Raw genomic sequence first — 26,594 nt, 5'->3', positions numbered from 1 at the left:
GAGATGAAGGCATGGTGGCAGGAATGGTGACACTCTTGGTAGCAGATTGTCTGACTTTGGGACTGTATTTCCACCCACAGGACATGGTGGAGAATGCTGTCCTTCAAAGTTTAAGTTGGCTACTTTCAGTTAATTCCCTGAAGATAAGATTAGATGGTGATTATTAAGCTCTAAAGTATTTTGGTTTATTTTTTTTTCAGTTTATGTATTTAATTTCTCCATTTCTCCCCACTCGCCCTTTTTTTTTTTGTTGTTTATAGTAGTAATAAAGCCACTGCCAGTATTAAATTACTTTGTATAGGATTTACTACTAAAGTCGCAGATAATAAAAACACTGTATAATCAGACTTTCAAGCATGGCGGTGAAGCTAAATGAAAACCAAAACCAGAAATAATATTAAAAATGACAAAAAGCAGAGAGTATCTGAATCCAGTTATCACAAAACAGACTTGTGGTGTTTCTCACAAAATTTTCAGGAAAATGTTGTCCAGGAACATGCATGCCCCAGGCAGTGCTGGAAGGACAGCTAATTGTAGGGGAGTAGGGCTGGTGGTGTGCCTGCCCCTGTCCAGTGTGAAGTGGTTTGTCTCTATGAATGGCTCTGTTCTGCTTTGTATCAGCAGTGAACTGATGTAATACAAAACACTAAGAAATCCATTTGCTTATGTTTCAAATTTTATGGTGGTTCTTGATAATTCAATAATGATAATGACAGTAATAAATGGTCCCTTTGGTTCACAAACCTAGCCATTTATCTATGGTAGTGAATATGTGAGATGGCTTGACTAATATTTTTCTGGTTTGCCCAACATTAGGTTATTCTACAACCATTATTATCCTTACACTATGTATGTTTTATGTACTGATACAGGCTGGAATGACAGACTGGACAAAATATGGAATAAAATTAATAGGGAAATAATTTTTTCCCCCATTTTAGTGTTGGGGGTGCGGGGCTAATGCATAAGGATAAAGCAATTTGCCAAAATTGGAAGGATGGAAAGCATCTAAGTTATTTGTTTTGTTTTATTGGGTTGATTCTTAACATGTTCCAAATGGAAAGTTTAGGTATCCTTGTTGGAGACTTGTGCTCTAGCTTTGCATGTGTAATTTGTACATTGTAGTCAGGAATTATGGTGACACTTTGCTGTATTTCCAGACTGTGTATAATGAATTGGAGCAGTCTGAATCAAAGAAGGTCTGTACAGGCTGCAAATCCCATTGTACTGCCAGTCAAGAGAGGACAGTCTGTCTGTTAGGTGCTTGTTTCAATAATGCAATAATTATGGCATTCGGTGTGTGTGTAGATTTGACTCATCAGTAGCGACCTGATGAGGGTCAAAATGCAGGTCTGAGCTGCTGTAATGGCACTGATTGTCATGGGTGAGATCCCCACCCTCCTGGTGAGCCTGGGGCTGTGCCTGCCCTGGCAGCCCCTGCTGTCTGCACCTGAGCCTCACCTCTGCCTTGTGGAGCGAGCTGGTGGCACCAGGTCTGCCTCCCTGGCCTTCTGTGGGGCTGGGCTGGGAGCAGGGCTGGGAGCAGGGCTGGGAGCAGGGCTGGGGCTGCCTGAACTGTCCCCCAGCCTGGAGTTGTCCCTTGGGAACAGCTCTCCCATCTCCAGCCCTGAACTCCTGCCATGTGTCAGGCTGCTGCTCAGCCCCCTGTCCCCACCACACCCACAGCCTTGCTCTGCAGTGCACTGCAGCCTGGAAACATTCCTGTTCCACGAGCGGAGGGGGCATAGAAATGATTATTTCTATGTGAACTGAGATGCAGTTTTACTTCCAGTGCCCTCCCGAGGCTGTGATCTCTAGAAGAGGAATTCAAATGGGGCAGAAGGTTTATGTTGACAGCTAATAATGTAATCCAGCCTAATGTACAGAGCTGCCTGTGAATATATGAATAAGAGTGAAATTAATAATGTGAAGTACGGAAAATACAGGGAAAAATAAATTAGATAACAGTTTTTGAAAAATGTGTTGGCAAATGTAACACTTCTGAAACAGAAAAGCACCAGATCTTAGAGGAGCACTGCAGAGATGGTGTTTGACATTAAATAAATCTCAGAGTTAATCCAGAGTTTTGAGGGTCCTGACTAGTGTTAAAGCAAGATTGCAAAGCAGGGTAGCTCAAAAAACCCATCCAAATTTCAGTAGCACCCTTAATTTAATGCAGTACAGTTGAGCAGTTTTCTAGCAGGCTACTCAACATATGGCTTTGTATTCTGAATAAAAAAGCAGTTTAACCATGCTGGTGCTGGCAACCTCCAAGTCTCTTCTGCCCCTCTTCTGCAGCTGAGACCTTTTCTTCTGTTGCATGTTTTTCATTACTGTGCTGCTCCACTTCACAATGCAAGATGCTTGTCCAGAGTTTGTCAGTACTGAGTTTCCAGCTGGATGTTTGAGGTCAAAGTTCTTCACGTTCTGGTGAGTAATAAAGATTCTGATCCAGAACTGGGGTGATGAACACTCTTGCTAAGCAAGGCAGGGGAAGGGTAGCAGTGAAGGAGTAAAATAAATAAATCCCAGGAAGTGTTGGTGAGGGAAAGTCTTGTGACAGGTTGCACACAGAATTAGGCTTGAATGGATGTAATACTAATGAGAAACCCTTTTGGAAGAAGTGGGGCTAAAAATGTGGTCTGTGTTTTTTCCAGGTTGTTTGTACTCCTACAGCCTCCTTAGTTATGGGAGATAGCAGCACAATTCCTGGTGGTGAATGCACTCATAAGTCACTTTTTACACTGTTATGAGTATAGCTAATCCTCTTTCATGGGGGAGTAATTCTTCTGCAAGGAAACAACCTTGTATTTGTTAAGTAAATTATTTCTGTGTAAAGAGAAGTCTGAGTCTATAAATAATAAGTCAGAATTTAATAAAGAGGACACCTGGGAACTTCTTGTTTCTGTGTACTTGCATTGTGGCTGCAATTATACTGCATTATATTTTGTGTTGAAGCTTCTTATTTTGATTTAATATTCTTGCTATTTTAAAGAGAAAATAGAGTACTTCTTAGGTAGAATTAAGAAATTCAACAAGTTTTCCTAGTGCAATTTCATAAGTCTCAAATAATCAAAATTAGCAAGTCAACCTAACAAAATCCCCAAGTATTGTAATTTAAAACAAAATATAAGAGACCTTTAGGCAATTAAGAAAGTTGAACACCCACACATTTTAGCACCGTACAGAATTCATTAGGAAAATGTAAATCAATAATAATTTCAGTAAAGAGTTTTTTTTTTCCCTAGGCACTAAAATGCAAACTACCGAATGTGCTTTGTCTCAGAAAAAATTACGCAAAGTTAACTTGCTGATTCCTTTTCTTTATAACCCTGGAAAGAACCATATTAAAACTATTTGTTTCTTTGGTCTGAATCTAAGGGTGAAAGTTTAAACCCCAAACTTTTTTTTTTTTTTGTGGAGGGTAAGGGGAGCAAGCAGAGGCTGAGCTGGACCCCAACATTTTGCCAAGGGTTAATACCTTATGAACACAATGGGATGTTGATGCTTTCCTAACACATTCAGCCATATTAAGTTATTTTCTGTTGTGGGGGATGTTTGCGTTGTTTTTTATTTGTTTACTCTTGTTTGTTTGAACTAATCACCACTTAAGTAAAAGCCTCTCTGCCTGCCCTGCCTCCTCTTCACCCAGCATTTAGCCATGGTGACCAGTCAGGCATAAAAACGTGCTTATCTGCAAATGAATGGCAGCTCTTTGCTTCATTAAAGCCTCTTTCTCTTCTGGCACTCGCATTGTGACCCTTTGATATTAATTCAAAGGGCAATTAAAGAATGCGGCCCATCTTTGAAGTAGAGCATTCAGGGCAAGGAATGGGATGAACCTGGGACTCTGATGGACTGTGCACATTCAACAGGCCTTTTCAAGGCAGTTTTGAAGTGACTCAAAGAAAATGGGCAGGAGAAGGTCAAGAGAAAAAAGGGGCTAAAGAAAACAGTCTGTATTTGTTCGAAGTATTAGCCAAGCAAACTGCAAATAGCACAAAATGAAACAGTTAATAGAGCAGCCAGACAGAGGCATGTCAATCACTTAACTTGAACAGCATTGGGCTAACCAAGGCTTCAGTCCACTGTGTTATCTAATTATCTTGGGAAAGCCAGTAGCTGGAAGTAATAGTATTGTATTTCTTTCTGCTTACTGCTCAGAAAAGGTGATAAATACTCACAGCTTCATAATTATTCAACGTATATACATAAAGAGTGGTGGGTTGGTGGATTGTAGGCAAGCTGCTAGTAGAAAACCAACAAAAAAAACCCTTCTCGATTAACCTGAGATGCAGAATGTGAGCATTAGCATGTTTAAAAATCGTGTAAGGGTTTGCTTATGGAGCAGGCTGCGACACGCATGGTTTGCTCTGAACAAACCTTAAAGACAAACACATTTACAAACCTTGGAGCGTCGTTTTCGATCTTTCCTCCAAATATAGTTTTAAACCACATATAGTTTTAAGGGTCAGACTTTAAACCACAAGAAACAATGAGATTAAGAGCCAAGACTTGCAACTCTCCTTACTTAGCACGTGCTGCTGTACCTAAGCGATGTAGCACGCATGGTATGAGATTCCTGATGTATTTTGCCCCTAACAGGGTAAATTAAGGACAAAGTTTCACATTTGCCTCACTTTTTTTTTTTTTTTGTATTGTTGGTTAAATTATCCCCACAGGGCTTGATTTTCCACTGGTCCGAATTTGCACATGAAAAAACAAATACATGATTTTATTTGCCCATAAACTGGATGTGCCCATAAACAGGCATATGTTAAAGTCCTGGCATAAGAAAATATTCCTGAACCTTATCTTCATAGTTGCATTAAATTGTCAAATTATTGGAACAAGGAAATAATAATGAATTTACAATGTGAGAAAAGTGCTCTGGCCTTGATCCAGATGATGCAGAAGATTGTATAATAAGACACGGGCAGAAGTGCGTGGCAAGAACCATCTTGAAATATGTGAGGTTTTGCAACATACTGAGCTACTTGCATCTTGAAGGTGCTTTTCTGGTCCTGATTTTTTTTCTTGCTTTTTTTTTTGGGTCTGTTTTTAACGTGGATGGATTTAATTGGAAAGGGTGGCTGTTGCTTTGTCTGGTTCAATCTGCTGTGCGGGTTTGCGTCTGTTTGCGGGTGCTGCAGGCGACCACCTTTGTGCAAGTGTAACTTCAGTCTCCAGCATGATCCTGTTTGGTGGGATCCCACTCGTGTTAACAAGCTGTGTAGCAAGATTGGGTGGTACACTGGGATTAACATGGTAAAGAATTTGTAGCAAGAAATGCTCTACACACATGAAATGGACAATATACAATATGACTTAACGCATGTTAAAAAATACTCCATCAACAGCTGGTAATGGTTTACTGTGGAGGAGAAGGAAGAAATAGTTTTTTGTTGCTGTTGTTGAGAAACAAAAGCATTGGCACAGTCAAAAAAATCACTTTTGTTGAGATCTTGCATGCTAAATTTTAACCAGAGGGACTGTTTCTTTTTTTCCTGGCTACATTGCACCCTCCTTTGAACTTCAGTCTAACAAATAATCTAAAGGCTATTCAGTGTGGTTGTGCTTGTATGAAGGGTTCTGCCATCATACAAGAAGAAATATCATCTTTTCTTTTATAGTGGCCACTGTATTTTCTGTTCTAGGAGCAGAGAAAAGAGGAATTCTTGTATATGTTAGGCATAGCACTGTTTTGAGGTTGCAGAGTAATAGAAAAATGGCACTGTGTGAACACTTCACTGTCTAAGAATTCCAGCTGGAATAACTGTACAGAACCAATGACCTTTGTTTTGTATGGGTCCCTCCTGATGTCCATGGCATTTTATCTGCAGTCTGTTGGACTCAGAGCCATAAATTCAATTAGTTTGGTTTTAAAAGATTCTCCTCTTACAGGAGGGATAAGGCTTTATAAGGATCCCTCTGAATATTATCAAGATGGACAAAGTATCATTTCATCAGCTGAAAATAGAGAGGATTTCTACAAGAAGCATTGAACCTTAGCTGGTGCAAGCTGCCTTGCCTGTATCTCCAGCTGGACTTGGACCAGGGTCTGTGGCAGTCCTGGTTTGGTGTACTTGCTAGCTGGGCTGTTTCTATCATCTCTCTCCTGTGATTTTAAGCTGTTTCCAATACAATCTAAACTTCTTTCTTCTGCTGCAATGGAAAGTGCACTGTTCTCAGTGCCTGTGCATGTCCCAGAGAGGTGGTTCCCTTTCCTGCTGGATAGCACACCAGTTTAAACAGGCTCTGCCAAGGTAAAATGAGAGAGTAGGACTGCAAAACGAAGCAATAGTCTTCATGCTGTGACCAGCACAAAAGAAGGATGGCTGGATGGAGCCAGCTGAGCTGACAAAAAAAACCCCAGATAACACATGTCGTGGGACTTCAGCGCTATTTATTATCTGAACATACAGCAAACCACTTGAGGTTAGAGCACCCTGTTCTGTGTAAACCTGGAGAGCTGGGATATCTGACAAATCTCATTCACATGAGTTTTGGGGAGCTTTGTTTCCTCCTTAGATTTTGGGTTCAAACCAAGTGAGCCCTGGCTGCAACATGCATTGGTGGGACAGGTGCTGCAGCCAGGGCCTTGAGTGGAACAATTTTCCTTTCTTTCTTTGTTGCAGTTGTCTCTACTCATGGTTTGTGCTACAGAAATCTGTCCAACTTGCCTGATCCAAGGGGGAGCCATCAAGCCCCAAACCCTGAAAAAGACTACTCCAAACCTCACATTGTTTGGGGTATGTTCTCTTTAGAAAGAGGAAAGAGCATTTTAGGTCTTCTCAGATGTGCATAAAGATTTATAAAAACCCCAATCCTCATCATTGCTGCTTGCCTGGTAGAGTTTCCTAGATGCTGTGTGTGTGACTGAGTCCCTGTGTCCATGGGTGTGCTTTTGAGGCTGGACACTGCCCTGGGCCACTCCTGGTTGTCAGCCAGGGGACCTGACATGTGGGGTGGGTGCTTGCGATGCACCCCTCAGAAGGTAGTGGGATGCTTGGAAACACCAAATTGCTTATCTGGCTCTTCCCCCACCCAACTAAACTGCAGTCCTAATTTAGCTGTGTGGCAAGAGGTAGAACCTGAGCATCTTTTCCATGAAACTGGCACCCATTTTTCCTGGTTGGTGCAATGCCTGATGTGTCCATCATCTTTGATTTCTCCAGTGAGTGTTGGTTTGTGCTATGTGGATTTAGCTTTATAAATGTGAAACTTAATTTTAAGCTGGTTTTCTCTCAGAGCTTTTGGGAAATATTTTTGCCTAGCAGGAAAGCAGAGCCAGTTTTTAGAATATAACATCATAATTGCTGAGACTTGTACTGCATTCTCTGAACAAAAATAACGGGTAGTCCCTTTGCTTTGCTAAAACCCCTCATTTGCTGTGTCCCAGTGCTTGTCCTGAGACTGGAGGCCTTTTATTTTCTGATGTTCCTTCCCAGACACTGATTGCTGTAGTGCTGCTTGTGCAATGTAAGCTCAATACATCATCTAAGCACTGGAGAGTGTTCATTCCCTTTGTGCAGTCTCTCAGGCCTGATGTAAAACAGGCAGAAGTGCAGCAATTCCTGCCATAATGTAACATGATTCCAGGAATTAGAAATTCCCAACTCTGAATGTAGTAGTGGCAGCACGCCCTGTGGGCTACTCACCCTCTTCATTAGTGCAGAGTGTGTGGCTGCAAGAACAGAGGGTACAGAGGGGAGGAATACATCTCAATATGAATGTATCTGGTTTTTTTAACTGTAGACTCAAACTTCTTCCAAGAATTAAGTCTAAAAACATCAAGTGCTGGCTAGAAAGTGGTTCTGAGTGCCTGAGCTGAAAGGCTGGATCCTGCTGACATGGGAATCAGTGGAAGTTTTGCCTTTGGCTTCTATGGCTGTGGGACTGCCTCTGAAAATGCCATAAAGTGGTCTGAAAAAAGTTGTGAAACTGCAGAAATGCCCAGGCAAATCCAAAAAGCACGAAGGAGGCTTTATAGAATATATTATCATTCATGGCGAGGTTTTTGTCATGTCAAAGTGCTGGGAGTTTTATAAAACTTGGAAAAAAAAGATTAAAGGAGTATCTTTTAGGTTTTTTTTTTTTTTTTAAATCTGGAAACCCACTAAATGAAGAAAATACCAATTGTGCTCAAATTCAAATAACAACAAGTTAAAAAGAGATGGGAAATGCTTAATAGAACATGTCTAAAATTAATTATTACTAGAAAATAAGTTTTTTCCACTTGCAAACAATTGACAGGGTTTAGGAATCAAGTCTGGGGTCAAAGGGTCTTGATGGCCAAGTCAAAGGGCACCCAGAGATGTATATTAATGCGTGTCAGCTTCTAGATCCTAGAGTCAAGCAGTAGTTCATAAAGGAAACAAGGCATCTTAAGAAGAAGTGTTATTAGCAAACATCAGGTCAAAGTTTATCTTTGGGTCAGTGTGTATGGGAGGGTCATCCATTCATGCTCCTAACACAGGCGTTATCCTTAAAGCTGCCTTGGTGCAAGGTGTAAAGGGGAAAATAGAAAAATGAAGTTTTAACTGCGAAAACTTGTCATTTATCCACAACACTTTGCAAGACTAAGACTTAAGTTGAACATCCTTAATGGAGTAAAGGAAAATAGGAATTTTATTTCTTACTCTTGGCGGTGTTCTTTAATTCCTTTTTAAATCCATAGATAAAATTTATTTTTGTATGCAGGATTCTCAGCAATGTCTTTGCACTCTTGCCTGAGTCAGAGTTGATGCTATAGGGGACAGACATGTCTTTCTTTTGAAAGGACCAGTATAGCCAATGTCAAACCCTTTGATGTGGAGGTATTGTAAATCTTTCCACGTGATCCTTCCTGGAAGCCATGGATTTCCTTAGAAGCGTGTTGACCAGTTCATCCCATTTACAACGCTGCTTCTCCAGCTCTGCTTTCTCCTCTTCCCACCGCCTTGGGTGTGGGAACCCTGGCGCCCAGGGCAGCCGTGGCCGGGGGCGCTCCGCCACTCAGACCTGGAGGAATGCTCCTGCTGTGCCGGAGCACACAAAGGCTGCCTACTTGCTTTGACAAGCCCATGCTGCAGAAAATCCTTGCAATCTTTTGTGTTTCGTGGTGTTGACTTATTTTAGTTCCACGCTAAGATGCTCCCCATTGAAACAAACCAAAAAAAAAAAAAAAAAAAAAAAAAGAGAGAAAAAATGGAATACGGTTCTTTTAAAAACTGTTATTCTGATGCTTTTAGGAGGCACTTTGCCTGGCTTTCTAAAGAGATGTGTTTGAACGGTGCAACTCTGCTTATGCTTTCAAAGGGAAGAGAAGGGCATAGTTGTAGGAATAATAAATATGACTGTTCACTAAAGCCCATTATGTTTGCATTGAATGGCGATTAAAATATAATGTGCAATGATAACTGAGTATTTCTGGGAACCAGTGTGACAAGAGGTGACAAAAAGAGATTATCTGTTGGACTTTTGCTTGTATGCTGTGAATATCGTAGACCCGAATTGTGCATTTAGTACATATGTTGTGCACTGGAAAGTCCTGAGCTCCAGTCCATCAGCATAATGGAAAGCCTTGGTGTGCTTGGGAAAACAGTCACGTGTTTGCTGCTCTTCAGAGCAGCTATAACAGGAGAGTTTCAGCCTCCTAATTAAGTTTTTCAGTAAATCTTTCTGAATTTTGTGCTGGTAAAATATATGAGGAAAGATTAAGAAAAACCCTTGAGCTGTAACAGTCTAACTTTGATGTTTTTTAGAAAAATGCTTTTCTTGATGGGCCCTGGAAGTTGGACAAAACCAACTTTTTTGGGAGCACATCATATTCGCTAGAAGTTTCCTGACTCCAGATGGAATTCCTGGTTGGGAGTAGGGGAGAAAGTGCCTGCCCTGTCTACTTTGAGCAGGGCATGTCCCTGCATTAGGAAGAGAATATGTTTCTCTGGTACTGAGGTGTAAAAGCTGTAACCAGGTCTCTCTAGATCCTCCAAGTTCCTCCACTTCATCTGGGTAGCTACCCTCTGTTGGGTATTTGGAGTGAGGGAGAGTCAAACTCAAATGTTAGGGGCTTATTTTGGGGTGTGTGTTGGGTTTTTGTTCGGTTGGTTTTTGACTTGTCTTTTTCAAGCACCATTGGACCTTCTCAATAGTGAAAACAGAGAAGGAGCTACTAGCCTCATAGAGTGTTCAGTGGTCTCCACTCTAAAGCATTCTGAGTGCCATGACCACAGGCATCTCCCTCTAGAAGACAAACGATTCCTTCTCTCCGTTTTTCACAAACTAGATTTTCTTTTTTTTCCCACTAGCACAGAACTGGGAAGGCGAGAAAGCGTGGAAGGAGAAATGTGAAATGAAGAGAAGGGCAAATATTCCCTTTCTCACCAAGTTGCAACCATGGTCTGAAAGCATGAAATGACATCAATTGGAAACATACCCAAACAGCAGAGCAGCTGAACCTTTGCTGCTATAATCTGTCATGGCTCCACCGAAGTTAATTTGAAAGTCTGCCTGTTCCTAAATAGGTGCAAAGGCCTTGCAGTGAATTGTGTGTTACCATAGGAAATCGTATTAAAGGGAACGGCATTTTGGGAGTCTGTAAGTCGTCACTTTTAATGGTAGCTGCAGTGAGTTTGATATAAGCTCTCAGGAAACTCGTGGCATTGACTGTAACTTTGTGAGAATATCTGCACTGCTAAACTGAGAGTTGAAACCTGCTAAATACTTTGTGCTAGAGCCTGTCCTGACAGAACTCTGCTAAAAAATATGAGCTGCGTCATGGGAACAGACTCCTGAAACCATGTTGTACGTGCAGTGCAGAGTTTGGAAAGCCAAAAGTTTGTTCAGTGTCTTTGTGAACTCCAAGGCTAAGGAGGACTGTGGGAATCTTGGTTCCTTCAGCGGCTCAGCAGGATCAAATATACTTCTAATTCTTTCTCCCTAATTCTGGTTGCAAAAATTAACCAAATAACTTGAGTTTATCAGATAAAATTAGGAATTTATCATGTTCCTAATGAAGGTTATGGCAGCATTAGTTTACTACAAGATGGTGCCCACCAAAATAATAAACAATTACTTTAAAAGAGGAAAACAACTGAATGCCAATTAAGACAAACATCAGAATGACAATGTTCCATTTTTCCACTGTACAGAGAATGATTTGTGGCCAAGGGATTACTTTTGAAATTGTTTCAAATTCTGCCCTTTAATTTATTAAATGAATCCTTCTTAGGAACTTGATTGCTAATTCACTCTAATTTAGAAAAGCCCCACTGTCCTTGGATGTAGGCAGAGCCCTCAGGGGTCTATAAAACTGTCAATAGCGCTGTTAATTTGGTTTTCTCTTTTTCTTATGACTTAAAGCTTAATTGTGAGAGCTGGGAAGATGCCATGATTTTGGTTTGCAGGGACTCAGTGTCTTATGGGCTTCAGATCCCATCAGAAGTCATAGAACCCTCCTGCTGCTGCTGACATGCCAAGCTGGAAAAGCTGCAAAAATCTGAGGAGGACCAGGGATTTGCTGAAAGTGAGTCCCACCTGGTTTTCATGCTGGAATCAGAGATGGACAAGAACCAAGTCACTCAGTCTAAATGTCCCTCAGCTTTGGGCGGGTCTGGATCCTGATCAGGATCTGAACTTTTTGTGCCTCAGGCTTGTCTCTAATTGAATCCATGCAAAACCAGACATTTCACATGACTTTGATGCATAAAACCATAAATAGGCCCATTTTTTATTCAAAACGAAGTCCAGGTTTGCTTAGAAAGATCACAAACCTCCTACTGAACCTTGATGGTCCCAGATTATAATGAAAATTGAAGTCCCCAATGCAATAACATTCCTGGAGGCCAAGATGCTCAGTATTTGTCTTTCTAGTTAAACGTGTTACTGCTCATAGGCATGCAATGATGTCCCACTTGTTGCAAGTTGGATAGAAGATGGTCTAGACCCTTACTTACACAGACCCTGGTAGTGATTAAGTTTCTTAGGTTAGATCCCGATCAAAAAAAAAACTTAGTGGCACTACTAGTGGTTTTGTGTCTTATATAGAACAGTATAGGAATAATCCCAAGTGATAGGGGATTAAAAATGCAAAACAAAGCATGGAAGTTTGGATGAGGTTTTGTTCTGATTGAAATACTTCTTGTGAACTCTTTTCCTGAGCAGACAGATTGGGGGGGAAAAGCAACCTCTGGATGTCTGAATTTTGCAAAACAATTTTTGAGTTGGAGACTTTCAAAAGTGCAAGGATTCTAGCAAAACAAATTCTGGTACCTGAGCAGAACAGCATGACTGTTATTAAATATTAATGTCAGATGAAGGCTCTTCAAAGAAGAGTCCAATCTGAGCATTCACTGTGAAGTTATCCACTGCACATGCTGTTAACCCCTTTCTATGTGATCATGTATGTTAGAATTAAGTGAATGTTCATCAGAACACAGTCTGGGTCAAAGTTTGTTTGTAAAATGTTGTTTGGCAACTGCCCTTAGACTGTGATTTGGAAAGTCTGACTGGAGTGTCTGAATAGGCAATTGTCACTGCAAACATCAGAAATGTTTCCAGGCCATCTGTCACTCAACCACTTGTTGCTATTTGTATTTCTACAGTAAACAGGAGATTTGCTCATGGACTGTCACTGTGCTGGGAGCTGCACCAATGCAGATCTTGGGATTTCTCTGTGAAAAGGACCCAATGATGTAAGCACATGAAGGTGCACAGACTGTTTAGACTTTTAAGTAGAGATGGAGGCTATTGAGCTCTATGATGAGCAGTGGTTGCAGCTCGCTGGTACCCAAACTGCAGCAGATGTTGGCAAACTGTCACAGTAGCAGTGCCCCTCTAGAATTCCTGTCTCATTTGATGTCTGTTGAGACAACGAATGTTCCAGGCTTCTGCTGTGAGCCGAAGGGCACAGCATTTATGTGCTACCAGGCACAGACGAGTACTGATTGCTTGGGCAGCAGTAGACGAAGGCAAAAAGTTCACTGCCCTCACAGGGTAGCCCTCTTGCATTTTTTCTGTGGTTTGTGATCCCCTCGGGCAGGATTAAACCTGGGACCCTGGATCTCCCTGTCCTGCTTGTCTAACAATAAAAAGGAAGCCACTTAGAAAAGCTGCCAAGAGCTGGTTTCTCCGTTGATCTGGGTTTTCCTTTGCGGACACAGGAGGCTGGCTGGCAGCGTGCAGCTTTTATTCTTTTCTGTCTCTCTGCTATTGTGCAGAGTTCACTCTGGCAGGCTCCCCTTGGATGCATCTGGGGCATCTGTCAGGCCCCTCCGTCGGGCTCTGTCCGGCTGGGTTGCAGGCCAAGTTTTGACTTCCTAATCTGTATTAACCACTTTGATGTGGCTCTCAGCAGGGTTTGACCTAAAGCAGGCAGAGAATCACATCTCACAATCCATAGGGTATGAATTGAAGAAAAAATTAGCATTTTAAGAATTTGCTGTCAAATAAAAAGAAAGAGCATGATTTTTGCTGAAATTCAGTTGGGTTTGAATGCTTGTCTTTTCTAAGCTTCCTAGAAAAGCCCAGCAAAATATGTGCTGCTTGTTTGCATAGGCTGGGGAGGCAGGCTGTGTGTTAGTGGTTGGTGTTCTTCCAGTACTCATCATTGGAGGTATCTCTTTCAGTCTGGATTTACGACATGAGATACCCAAGCTTCCATTTTAGGACCTGTTATGTTTTCGTATGGCAGGAAAATGCCAAGCACTATGGAGAGTCTGTTTTTGAGAAGCCCTCTTAATTTTGAATGTGCTATAATAATAGGATGTTTTCGGGAGAAAATCAGAAACAAGGAGAACTACTTTTATTCCCACCTAAGAGAGATCTCTTGTTGCATGTTTTGGGATGGAGCTGTTAGGGCTCTCACTTGTGATGTTCCTGGTTACCCAGCAGTGCCCGTATGAGTCTTTGCAGATGCTCTTAGTAGAGTACAGGTGGAAACAAAAAGAACTCTGTGTAGTGCCAGAGCACTGGAAGACAAGATGAAGCAGAAGCCAGGATTTTCACAGCTGACATAAAACTTCTCCCAGATCTCCTGCTTCCCGCTGAAATGTTGAAGACCTCTGGGGAAACAGAGAGAACCTTTAAATAGATGCTATCAATTAACCCTACAGCCTAACAATTTAAGATGGCTGATTTTACAGAGATGAAAGACTGTAGCTAAGAAACTAGGCATTTCAACTTTTCTGGATTCATCTGTTTGCATTTTGGCAATTTTCCCCCCTAATTTTAAACACTGCAAATCTGATTTGGGGCTACTTTCACTGTTATCTTTGAGAATTTGCCCTATTTCTGGGAGGCAAAACCATCAGTTTTAATGAAACCATTGATTTTCAGTGTGTGGGAGATCATCTAAAAGTGAGCTCCTCTTCATGCTCCAAAAAAACCCACAGAACTTTCACTGGCATTTGGGTAACAGGGACTAAAGTAAAAACCTTGTGTCTTCTGAGTGCAGACATTCCTGATGCCTAGGGTGGGTGAGGACTACCTCTGAGTCTAGAGGCTGGATTCAAAGCCTACTGATACAATGTGACTTGCATTTGATACTGGGAATGTAAAACTAGATTCTACAGTCTCTTTCCTTGGGAATGGCAAGGAGAAAATGAGTTATATGTGTGGTTTTGTACCTTAATATCACTTAAATATTCTCTGTTTAGACAATCACATCACTTTAAGTTATTGAAATTCTGGACGCTTATGTTGTAGGGACACTGTGGGAGGAGGAAAAAAGGAAATGAGTGAAAATACATTTTGTAATATTAGTGTCCAAGCAAAGCCTACAGGACTCCTTGACAGGCATCGTGCCATTTCTGCTATATGTGTATGATGAATAGTTGAGAGAAGTCAGAGTGTTTATTTCACTAAATTTGGTGCAGAGTTAATTTTTCAGTTTTTGGGACTGCTAATAATTCAGACAGACAGTTATAAATTGGTTCATATATGTAGAGGTTTCAAAGCTGGTGATATTAAGGATGTGTATATTTAGTCAAATAATTTTTGACATCTCTACCATTAGGCATTCACCAGCAACCATCTTTCCCGTAGGTTTTCGGAACATTTATCAGCATCTGTCAACAAGTAGTAAATGAGAGCAAATGTATGGGAATTGCATATGTCTGTGGTGTAGAGCCTGGATCCAGAGTGACTCCCAGCTGGTACATTTTCCATGCTATAAAGGTGCTGTGGGGCTGGCTGCAGCCCAGCACAGCCCATCACTCCCCTTCATTGACAGCTCTGAGGTCAGCTGGTGTGGGGCTTTGTTCTGGCTTTTTTATTGGACTGAAAAATTGAGACTTTTCTTTGGAAATGAAGCTCCCCTGTTTCTTTGGAATATTTAGCAAGCTGTATACCTTGCTTCATTATTAGCAAGCCAGGGTCCATGCCCTCAGAGCACTGTGTGTGTGCTTTATTATTTCATGTTTGTTTAGATTCTGTATTATGGCAGTGGTCAGGTGACATCTGTGAGCTCCAATAGCTTTTGTGAGGTTGGTAGGAGACAGTCCCTGGGAAGTGTAATTAAAGGATGATGCCAGGAGCTCATGGGCGTGCAAACCTCACAGGGTGAGGAACAAGGAGCATCTGCAGGTGACCAGTTCTTGGATGGACTTAAGGTAATTACTGTAACAGCATCACAGGCGCTGTAATGAATGAAACAGCATTGTGTGCTTCAGGGAGTCTTGGGCAGAGTCCTGCACCCCCCCATGCTGGCACCCAAGGTAGGAGCTGGAATGAGAAACCCCACAGGAAGGAACACAAAGAGGTACTGAGCACCCTGCTGCTACCCTGTTGTAGGGTCCTTTTATCCCAAACACTGGAACAACCATAAAGGCAGGGGCTGTCTTTGACCAGTGGGACTGGAGGGCTCAATACCCAGTAGGACCAGGTTTCATGACAGAAGATGATGGATTTTGAGGTCAGCACCCCAATTCTTATGTAGTTGTGATGGGAGTGACCTAGAGTTACTAACAGCTTTGGCTGGAAAAGAAGCGTTTGGCAGGAGTAGGTAGTGTCTTTGAAAACCAATCATAGGAAAAATATTTGATGAAAAAGATAAGCTATTTTTATTGACTGAAATCTGAAAAGCAGAGGAAAAAAAGTCAGTATTTAGTTTTCTTTAACTTTTCAGGAGACTTTTGTGAAATAATTTTTAGGGGGAAATTGAGTTGTACTCAATGACAAAATCCAATATTCTATATAAGTTAAAAAAAAAAAAAGTCTGGAAATATTTTGGCCATTCCAAGTCCTGAAAGCAATAAATAGACATGGTCATACAACTCAGTATACCTCTGTATTGGGTAAAAGTGGCTAGAGGGGTGGTCTGGCTGCAGCTGTGGCTTTAAGAAAAGATGGTAAACTTGATCTCCCACTGAGAATTTGAGGACTGTAATCACAACATGGAGATGAAACTATCTACAACAGCTTGCTCTGCTAGTGTGTTTGGAATCAAGAATGTTATTCAGGTGCTGGAACTAGTTGAGGCAAATAGGAAGTTTATTAAAATATTCTCAATTTTTTTTTTTTTTCAGCTATCTGTACAGTTTCTGTTTTCCTCAAAAATGTTTTAGCAATTCTACAAGTGGAATCACTGAAGAAATACAGACCTGTTGTTGAAAAACGCTTGTAAGCCTTTTCCATCTTGGTGTGCCCAGTAGCTGGATTAGCTCATATAACTTTAGTAGTTTTTTTGTATGGTGTTGTTGCAAAGGATTGAGGCAAATATAATTTATAGATTTATTTTTTTTCTTCTGAAAAATCCACACTGCCTTACACAACTGAGAGATTGCTGACAACTCAATTATTTGCAGCACTTTAATTCACTAATACAGTCTCATTATTTATCCAGAGACTCCTTCCTTTGCTTTATTTAATTTATCAGCTGACAAATTCCATCTCCCAGGATACTCAAGGTTTTCAGTCTTAATTGGTTATCAATCAACTCTTCCATCAGCTGATCCCAGCTTGAAGACATGATGCCAATCTTTTTTTTAATATGTTCTGGGATTTCTGCAAGAGAGGTTTCACTTTCCTTTTAAGTCTCCCTGTCTTATATTAAAATATCACCTAAAATATCAAATTCCTAAAGTTTTTTTGGGAGAAAACCTCATCTGGATTTGTGTATTTAGTTTCCTTCACTTTTTAATTCTTTACTCCTCTTGAAGTTTTTCCTTGGAATGTCCTAGCATTTGTGAGTGAACAGACAAGATGTTGCAATGCTTAAATACAGTACTCGTGTTCTCAGTGTAACCAGGGATGCTCTCTGTGGGAAGGGCTGGAAAAACCCCCAGACGTGGGCACTCGTGAGCTCCCGGAGAAAAACTACGAGCTGTGCTTTTGCTTGGTCTTGCCGCTTTTGCAGAGCTGCTCGGGGCGGGTGGACTGTGCTGGGAGGGCTGGTCCGGGTGAGCACAGGACAGCCCGGCTGTGCTGGGGGGTCCCAGCCCGGGTGAGCACAGGACAGCCCGGCTGTGCTGGGTCCCGTGCCGGGTGAGCACAGGACAGCCCGGCTGTGCTGGGTCCCGTGCCGGGTGAGCACAGGACAGCCCGGCTGTGCTGGGTCCCAGCCCGGGTGAGCACAGGACAGCCCGGCTGTGCTGGGGGTCCCGTGCCGGGTGAGCACAGGACAGCCCGGCTGTGCTGGGGGTCCCGTGCCGGGTGAGCACAGGACAGCCCGGGTGAGCACAGGACAAGCCCGGCTGTGCTGGGTCCCGTGCCGGGTGAGCACAGGACAGCCCGGCTGTGCTGGGGAGTCCCAGCCCGGGTGAGCACAGGACAGCCCGGGTGAGCACAGGACAGCCCGGCTGTGCTGGGTCCCAGCCCGGGTGAGCACAGGACAGCCCGGCTGTGCTGGGAGGGCTGGTCCGGGTGAGCACAGGACAGCCCGGCTGTGCTGGGAGGGCTGGTCCGGGTGAGCACAGGACAGCCCGGCTGTGCTGGGGGTCCCAGCCCGGGTGAGCACAGGACAGCCCGGCTGTGCTGGGTCCCGTGCCGGGTGAGCACAGGACAGCCCGGCTGTGCTGGGTCCCGTGCCGGGTGAGCACAGGACAGCCCGGCTGTGCTGGGTCCCAGCCCGGGTGAGCACAGGACAGCCCGGCTGTGCGCTCCGCTCCGCCGTGCCCTGCTCATCGCGGTGCCGGCTCCCGCTCGCTGCGCTCCGCCCGGCTCTGCTGGGAGAGGAGGGAGACCCAGCAAGGCTCAGAGCTTGCCTGGATCCAGCTCTGCTCCTGTACCAGGAGAAACAGTAGAGCAGTCTTCTTCTGAGGCTGTGAATGGAAACTCTGCACAGTCAGCGAGGAAGGCTTGGCTTCGTGGGGAAAACTGTAGCAAGTTAAATTTTATTTAGTCATTAAACCTGAGCTAACCCTTATGTAAATACTAACTTCTGAAACCACAGGGGAACCTCTTACTGGCTACATGACTTTTAGCAAATGACATTATTTATTTGGCTTTTTTTTTTCTTTTGTGTATGTGTGTGAATGTACTTTCTGGACCACGGGATCTAAGTGGTAACTGCAGTTCAATGTAAATAATAAGAATTAACAATAATGTTGCTAATAATTATAATGATTACAATAAGAGCAGTAATAATAGTAATCCCTCAGTGCAAATTTACAGCAGTGAAAGTTGGGATCAGACCTACATGCAAAGCTGTTAAGTACTTTAGCGTTACTTGTATCAACAAAGCAAATCTCTTTTTGGCAAAGGAGGTGGGGGAATAAGAAGAGATTTTTGTAGTTGTATTTGCAGTTTCCTTTTCCCTTCCTTTCACTCTAGAAATTCTTTATCCTTTCATGCACAGTTGAGAATTAGCCATTTATTCTTAGTGCTGGCGATGCAGTCTTTGATATTTAAAATGGAATGTGTTCCTTTTTGATGCTCTGTGATTTTGAATGAAGTACATGCTAGCAGATTAATGGTGCAGAACAGTTAGGCACTGGGTACTTTTTTTCCTTTCCATATTATTTCATCATTGCAAGAAAAAAATTTAAATATATTTTTTAAAAAAGAAGTGCCTGTGAATTGTCCGTTGTTTATGCGGTGAAATTGTTTTCACAGTGTTGTCATTCTCTTCTAAGTCGAAATCATTGAATAGCTATGAGCTGTCACATTTTTTGTCACTTATAACTGCATCAAGCTGTGCTGACAAAATGTCCCTGCATAACTGTTAATATGCATTGTCATTTTAAGCATGAAACAGTTTAGCTAATGATTTATCTCATATAATGCAGCACTTGGGGCAGCTGTATGATTTGTCTCTTTAGCAAGTCAAGTAATTTCTTTAACAAAATGTTAAGCACAGATGGGCCATAGGCTGTCAGTTAACCATTATTGTGCATGCATCTGCTTGCCTTCAATGCACTGTTTTATGTATTCAGCCACTTACTTAGGCACAGTTCTCTGAAAAGCGGAACCTACTCTGATTGGCAAATAAAATGTTCATTTGTCTCTTCTTCCTATTGTTTTGTTTTGGTAACACATGTCAGCAGCTCAATTACCCAGTTCATTAACAGCTCCCAGTGGACATGATGGCCAACCCATGATAAGGAGGGCGATTGTGGCACATATGGTCAATAATAGCCTGTCTCTTGGTAATTGTAAATAAAAGTCACTGTTGGCCATTTCCTTTTACTGCAGCTACTGTTTTCCTTTTCACTTTGCCGTACAAAGCACATTTCTCTATGTGAATCAGCCCAAACAAAATAAAAATACCGTCCATTTCTCTCAAGAAGATCACTTTTATCACTGCTGTGGTAGTTGTTTCTGTGCTGACTTTCCAGCTTAGTGCTCACAGGATATGGTCTTGCTCTTTTCAATTCCAGATCGGATTAATTGCTCTTATTAGTTTACTTAAGTAGCAACATGTTTTCTCAACATTTCTCTTATTCTCTCACTGCAGACTTTTTTTAAGTGCCTGTGGAGTTAGAAAAAGTAATTTACAAATTTTTTTTGCAAGTATGCCCTTTACAAATAGCAGTGGTTTTCAAAGGAGTAATTGAAGTGTGACTTAATCCCTGTTAGATGAGTGATATTCCTGTCTAGAACGGAGGCTTTCTTTTGGTTTCGTTTCTCTTTCTTTGATATATCATACTCAAAATGCCAACAGAACTGGTTAAAAGCAATTCTACTGCTTGTGAGTATTTAATATTGTATCAGGTACTCTGTTGCTTTCTAGCAAGGTTGGGAATTTCTTTATATATTTGCTAATTCCTAAATTTTCACTTTTAATAGGAAAAAAAAGAAGCATGTAGCAGCATTAGCAATGTTTTATCATAACCCATCTGAGAAATTTTTTGTGGCTGCTTGTTTCATTCTTCGTATTTTGAAATTTGACTTTGCTTTTCCTCTTAAGGAGTCCAGCTGCTAAAAAGTTTTGGTCCGTGAATTAGGGCAAAACTTGGGATGTCCAAATCTCTCTTCTGTCCTCTTACCCCAAGGATGTTGAAGCACAGAAAATGAATGTTGAATTGGGTAAAATTGCAGCTCTGAGTATCAGTAACCCTGCCCAAAAGTGCTTTGGTGGGAGAACCTAAACTTTAGGGGTGCTCTTCTGTTCCTCAAAGCATCTTATCTTAGAGCCACAACTGAATGCCGTGTTTATCGAAAGAGCTCACAGGTGGCTATGGGGGGACTCGGGACCCCTGAGCTCGTCCCCTGCTGCCTGCCATATTCATAACTAATCTGTAGTCTCCTCCCCAGGCTGCAGGCACTCGGGGAGTTGTTGAGTGTCAGAGTTTATTTGTCCTGGTTTGATTAGCACAGACCTGGCAGGGTGTATTTTCTTTTTAATGGCTCCTTGCTGTGACAGTGAGGTTTTGGGAGGAGGAGGAGAGGGGGGAACCTGGCGTCATGTTTCCCCAGGCAAACACAGAAAAATGAAGGGCTGATGTGCTGGGAAGGAGAGGTGCTCTAGAGCCTTCATTATATTTTGTATGGATATGAGCCTGCCCCTAAATAGGATTGCTGAGAGGAAAGGGCTGTTAGCATGAAATAAGGATGCTGTTTTATCTTGCTGTGGATTTTATTTTGAGGAAGAAAAGGATGTTTGGTTTCTGTCTTGCTGACTGTTAAAAGCCAGCTGCTGAAAGCCTACCCCAACACAAACAAGGCTCTGGGCAGGAATGCCCTACTGGCCACCTGGTGCTGCTCCTGGCTGTGCAGAGGTGTGTCTGGGGAGAGCCCCAGCTGCTCTGGCACCCCGTCCTGGGGCAGTTCTGCTCTCCTGCCCTTCCTCCTTCACTGCCCCTCGAGCCCCTCACCTCCGAGGGGAGAGGCAGTGCTGGAGGGACGCCTCCAGGTGCGGAGGTTTGGGGAGGGGGAGCTGGATTAACCCCTGCTGTGCATCCCCTTCACCCGGCTGCCCTCCGCAGCCCCCCGGCCCGCCGCCCCGCCTCCCGGCAGCCGCCTTTGTGCCTCCCGCATCCTGCCAGGCAGGTGTCAGAGCCCTGAATGCGGGCAAAGGCCCCGCTGATGGATACCACAGATGGAGCGTGGAAATCGGCCCAATAGGCCTCAGCCACAGGCCGTTTCTTAGGACCCAACAAAAGCCTCCAAATAAGTCAACAAAAATCCCAAAGATCACAAAGAGAAAGTGTCATTTGTCATTTGCTGTGGGTTTGTGTGGGGGTGGCGGCCCTGCTGCACTCCCCTTGCTGCACCCGAGCAAACACGGGGAGGTCACTCGGCTCGCCTGGGCCTGCACGGCTGTGGGATCAGACGGGCACCGGCAGCCACTGCTGCCCCGGGGAGCCACAGGGCCCATAGGGCAAACACCCCAGGGAGCCATAGGGACAGCAGAGCAAACACCCCAGTGAGCCATAGGGACAGCAGAGCGAGCACCCGGGGAGCCCCAGGGCCAGCAGAGTGAACACCCAGTGAGCCCCAGGGCCCATAGAGCAAACACCCAGTCAGCCCCAGCGCCAGCACAATGAACAACCCTAGTGAACTCCAGAGCTGCAGTGGTGCAAGGGCAATACTCTGTGAAATTAATCTTGCTTAAATAAAGAACTGAGAAGATGGAAGTGTGGATGGTAGCTAGCTAATAAACTGCTACCAGAAGCCTCCCTGGCCTTTGTTATTTTAATTTTTTTCAATTGGCTTTATTTCACTGAGATCCATGGTTAGACAGAATTCATTCTGGCTGTTACACTAGGAGGAAGAGACTGTGTAATAGGTTATTAAAAAATGTCACAGCATGTGAAGAGCTGCAAGAGAAGTTCTGCCTCCTTGGGTCACAGGATGATAATCTCCCATGATAACCCCTCTGCCTGCCTCTGTCAGGTGCACTGTGTTGCAGCCCTAATGCATGGGCTTTAAATGGTTGTCATGTTATTGTTATTTAATTATTCAAATGAAATGTCTTGCTGAGAGGAAGAACAGCCCGCAGAATGACCTCTTGTGTGTCATTTTGTTGTTTGGTTTTTGCCCGATGTGTCTATTTACAGTGTTTGCAAAAGGGATGGTTGCAGAGCTCCAGGTGACCGAATGCCTGTGACATTGGGCAGTGGGGTTTAGCATTTGTGGTGATAATCGGCATGCAGCATTTCCTTAGGCCACCAGATAGGTCATGAGAAGTTAAGGGACAAATAATTTCTCTTTAATTCTGTAATTCCTTTTTTAATTACTCCTTGTGACTCAGCAACTGGTAGTGCTGTTGGCTACCTCTCCCATTTTGAGCTGTATAGTAAGAGGGGTTCCAGTGGTCCCAAGAAACCCAGTCAGGAAATCTCCCAGGGCAGTGAGTCTCCTTCTACTTATAATTTGAGGGGCTGGAAAATTAGGATTATTAGGACACAGGTATAAAGGTTAGTGATATGCATGTTTTGTGTCTGTGGAGGTAATGGATGTAGAAATAACCCAGCTAAAATCTCACCAGCTTTGCTGGTGCTGAGCAGTATATTTGAATATCATGGAAGTCAGCAGACCTGTTAGTGAGATGCTGCTTAGAGAGAGGGCAATGCACTGTGACTAGTGAATGCAGACAAAATACATATTGCTTGTCTAAAGGCTGAGGTGTATCCAACTTTAGTGCTTAGCCAGTACTCTGCCTTCTCACCTGAACAAAAGTCTAATAATGGTGTTTTAAGGAAAAAAGTAAGAATAAAACTTCCTTGGTGATACTGATATTTAGAAATACTTTGTAAGAAATAAAGACAGTACAGTTTGTAGTACAGACATGCAGCTATCCTTTGAGATTACATTTATCTGACTTCAATATCACAGGGCAAATAAAACAAAAAAAGCCAATGTTTTCAATAAAACTGCACATAGCAGCCAGGCCTGACAAAATGTAAAACCAATGAAAACAGATAGGTATGAAAGTAATTTCATGTGATATACATTTTCTCCCTACTTTAATTTTATTACTTTCTCCTTAAATTCTTGCCCTAATTGCACATAGTGTTCTGGACTCTTAAATACTATAGTTTGTTTTTTTTTTTTTAATTGGTTTACCTTTGTGCCTTACATATACTGCTTAATGAAATATAAAGTGAAAATGAAATTAAGTCAGGGTTTTGATTCTACGTTCTTTTGCAGAAAGGAATGACAGCATAGGGAAACTTGTCAAGATTTTGCCAGGTCTTTATAAAACATTTTAAAAAAGATATGTCTCCTGATACTTCCCACTCAGATGGTGAAGGAGTTCACTTCAGAAATTTAGCAATAAATATCCCCTTTGAGTTGCATTAGTTAATTTTAAAGTTAATTTAAGCCAGTATATACATAGACGTTTGAAGAAGTTGCATACATACACGTGGAATCTAAAACAGCACTGAAAGAGTTCCTGACATCTGGGGTTTGACTTCCTTTTCTTTTAAACTCGTTGTACACAATTAAAGGCAGCTTTTGTCAGAGAAGTTGTCTCCAAAAGGGACATTCCTGAACTCTGTTTCAGATCTCACCACACCAGGTAAGAGCAGAGTGCAGTGGTAGCCAGTGTGACCCTACTGGTCTGGCTGGTGCTCTCCTCCAGCCTAGCTGGGCAGTAAGAACTGTTCTGCTTAAGGTGGGTGATTTCTATCTGAGAGTGACATTGGGGAACTATATTTAAAATATCCTGTATTTCTTTTTGCTCTTGAATGACAGCGTGGAGCCGTCCTGCAGGATTGCAACTTGGCAGTTGCTGAGGAAGGCAGGTGTCACTTGGGACCCTGACTGAGATTATTTGGGATTTGTCACTAATTCAGACAATGTATTATGTTAATTTTGGGATACTCTAGATTGCCTGTTTAATAAGGACTGGACTTGAACTGTTTAGGATAGGATGTTTGTGCTGATTGTCCTTTGTTCTAGAGAACAATATTCTCAAGAATGAGATCCTCTTACTCCAGTCTTACTTGGGACAAACCTTCACTACAAGTAAGAGACTCTGGGAACTGATGTTTGTTCCTTATATTGATGCTTAGATCCACAAGGGTTTCTCCTTATGTTTGTGTACGCTGGGTCCAAGATATTGTTGCTGTCTGGAAAATGAAGATATCTCACTAAAGAGCCACTGGTCTAGATGTAATTGCTCTTTTTTTTTTTTTTTTTTGGAGTGCAGAAATTAATAAACTTTTCAGCTGAATTGTCTGAAAAAGCACTTTGTGTTTCTCATGCTCTAAGTAAACAGATTAGCTGTATTTATTAGCTCAAACAGCTTGAGTGAAATTGGAAATGTAAGATAGCTAGAAATGAACCTGGTGGGGGGTTTTAGCTGGAGCTTGAGAAACAGTTTGCTTCCAAGTAAATTACATTAAAAGGATTATATTAAATCATTGTCTGTATCAATAATTTCTTTGGCATTGTTGAAGTAGTAGCAGCAATGCTTGTATTTCCATTGAGCTGCTTGCTCAGCATCACTGGGGAGTGTCTGCCCTCTTTAGGTGGTTTCCCTTGAAGACTCAGGCAAGAAGGAATGCTGGTGCAAGTGAAGACTGGCTTTGAAAGTCTACTTTTTTGGTTCATTATCATTTGCTGGAGAAAATGAGTGTGGTTGGGTACTGAAGAGGTTCTGTGCCTTCACAGTTAGAGCTCTGGGTTCGACTGTAGCTGGAGCTCACTCGATGGCCAGGGCAAACAAGCAATGCTGCTGGGGTCTGGCTGGTTGTCTCTGTCACCTCACTATCTCCATGTCTGTGAAGTCCAGAAGGAGTTTCCATATTGATTTCCCTAGAAACTGTTGATTGCAAGAGTTAGTATCCCCTTCCTGGTCATGGTGATGCTGTATGTGGTGACTTTTCTCAAGTTCTGACTCTCTGTTTGTGAGAGGCCTTTGGTCCAAGACAGCCTTCATATGAAAGGATGTTATTGATTCAATATTTTGCTGTTCTTTCTAAAGCTAATATTTGCCTTTTTTTTTTTTTCTTTTTTGAGCATCAGCACCTCAGTCTGATGAAGGCTCTGACATTGATTCTGAACCAGATTTGCCTTTAAAAAGAAAGCAGCGTCGCAGCAGGACAACCTTCACAGCAGAACAACTGGAAGAGCTGGAAAGAGCTTTTGAGAGGACACACTACCCTGACATTTACACCAGGGAAGAACTTGCACAAAGAGCCAAACTCACAGAGGCTCGTGTCCAGGTATGTATAATATAAGCTGCCTAATGAAAGGAGTTTCCTTTTCTGTTAGCATGTGAATCTTTTCATATTCTTACATGATCCTGCTCTGGAGTAGAAGGAAAATGTGAAACAACATTGTTTACAGCTGTGGAGTTTTTACATCTGTACGTGGACATTGGCTTAGAACTGTTTAATAGAACTGCTTTGAAAAACCTTTTGTGTCTTATCCGTTAATTGTTCCATACCTTCCAATAATACAATACAGAATCTTTGAAGAAGAAGAAGGTCTGATAACCCCATTTGTTTGCTTTATGCATTTGACAGCACTCTGCATGTAATCAGGTCAGCTGTTGGGCCAGTTTATGGTTACTTAACTGATTTCATCTGCTGTTGTCTGGGTGTTCCAGGCATTAAAAAGGAGAGAAAAACATTTTTAAAGGACAATGTGTCTACAGAGCCATGCAAGTGAGCAAGGTGACTGGTGCAGTATCTACAGTTCACTTTTAGGTTAGATTTTGAAGTTGACTTGGTATAAACTCTGTAATATATTGCGTTTATCCCCACTCTCTGTTTAATTCAAAAGAAAATAAGCACTCAACTTCTAAGTCTTCACAGCTTCATGTAGATCTGGGTGTCTAAAACAAGCTAATGTACCAGAGCAGTAACATGGAGTTGATTTAAATTTTTTTAAAAAGCATGAGCCTGGGTTTTTAGCTGTCTAAACCCAGGAAAATAGCAGCCAAATTATCCTGGAATAAACTGCGTCCCAGAGTTCAAGTTTCAATTAGGACTTATGCTGCTTAGTATCAAAGAAACACATGCTGTGAAAAGTTTAATACAGCAGGCAGAATCTTCTGCTGCTCTTTCACCACTTGACATCTATGAATTGCTAGGAAAAGTACACTCCATTGAAATCAGTCTGAATTGCAAGTGTTACTAAGCAATGTGTGGTTGGGTGACAAGCAAAATGTTGAAGCTTGTGGTCTAACAAAGGAAGAAAAATGAGTGGTGACTTGTGGTCTGACCAAGGATACAGGTGAATTTGGTTTCTTTGGTGAAACTCTATTATGTTTTGAC

The 26,594-nt window shown here is 42.3% G+C and overlaps 1 protein-coding gene across 1 annotated transcript in view; it reads left to right on the top strand.

Annotated features, from left to right (window-relative positions):
- The window catches only part of LOC117000855 (paired box protein Pax-3-like), a 64,376-nt gene that overhangs the window by 26,481 nt on the left and 11,301 nt on the right, over positions 1–26,594 (top strand). The window contains 1 exon segment of the mRNA XM_033068906.1: positions 25,333–25,538. Within this exon segment, the coding sequence (XP_032924797.1) occupies positions 25,333–25,538 (206 nt within the window).

The sequence above is a fragment of the Catharus ustulatus genome, chromosome 10 (assembly GCF_009819885.2).
Source record: "Catharus ustulatus isolate bCatUst1 chromosome 10, bCatUst1.pri.v2, whole genome shotgun sequence".
Taxonomy (NCBI): domain Eukaryota; kingdom Metazoa; phylum Chordata; class Aves; order Passeriformes; family Turdidae; genus Catharus; species Catharus ustulatus.
This window is presented reverse-complemented; position numbering and strand designations above follow the sequence as displayed.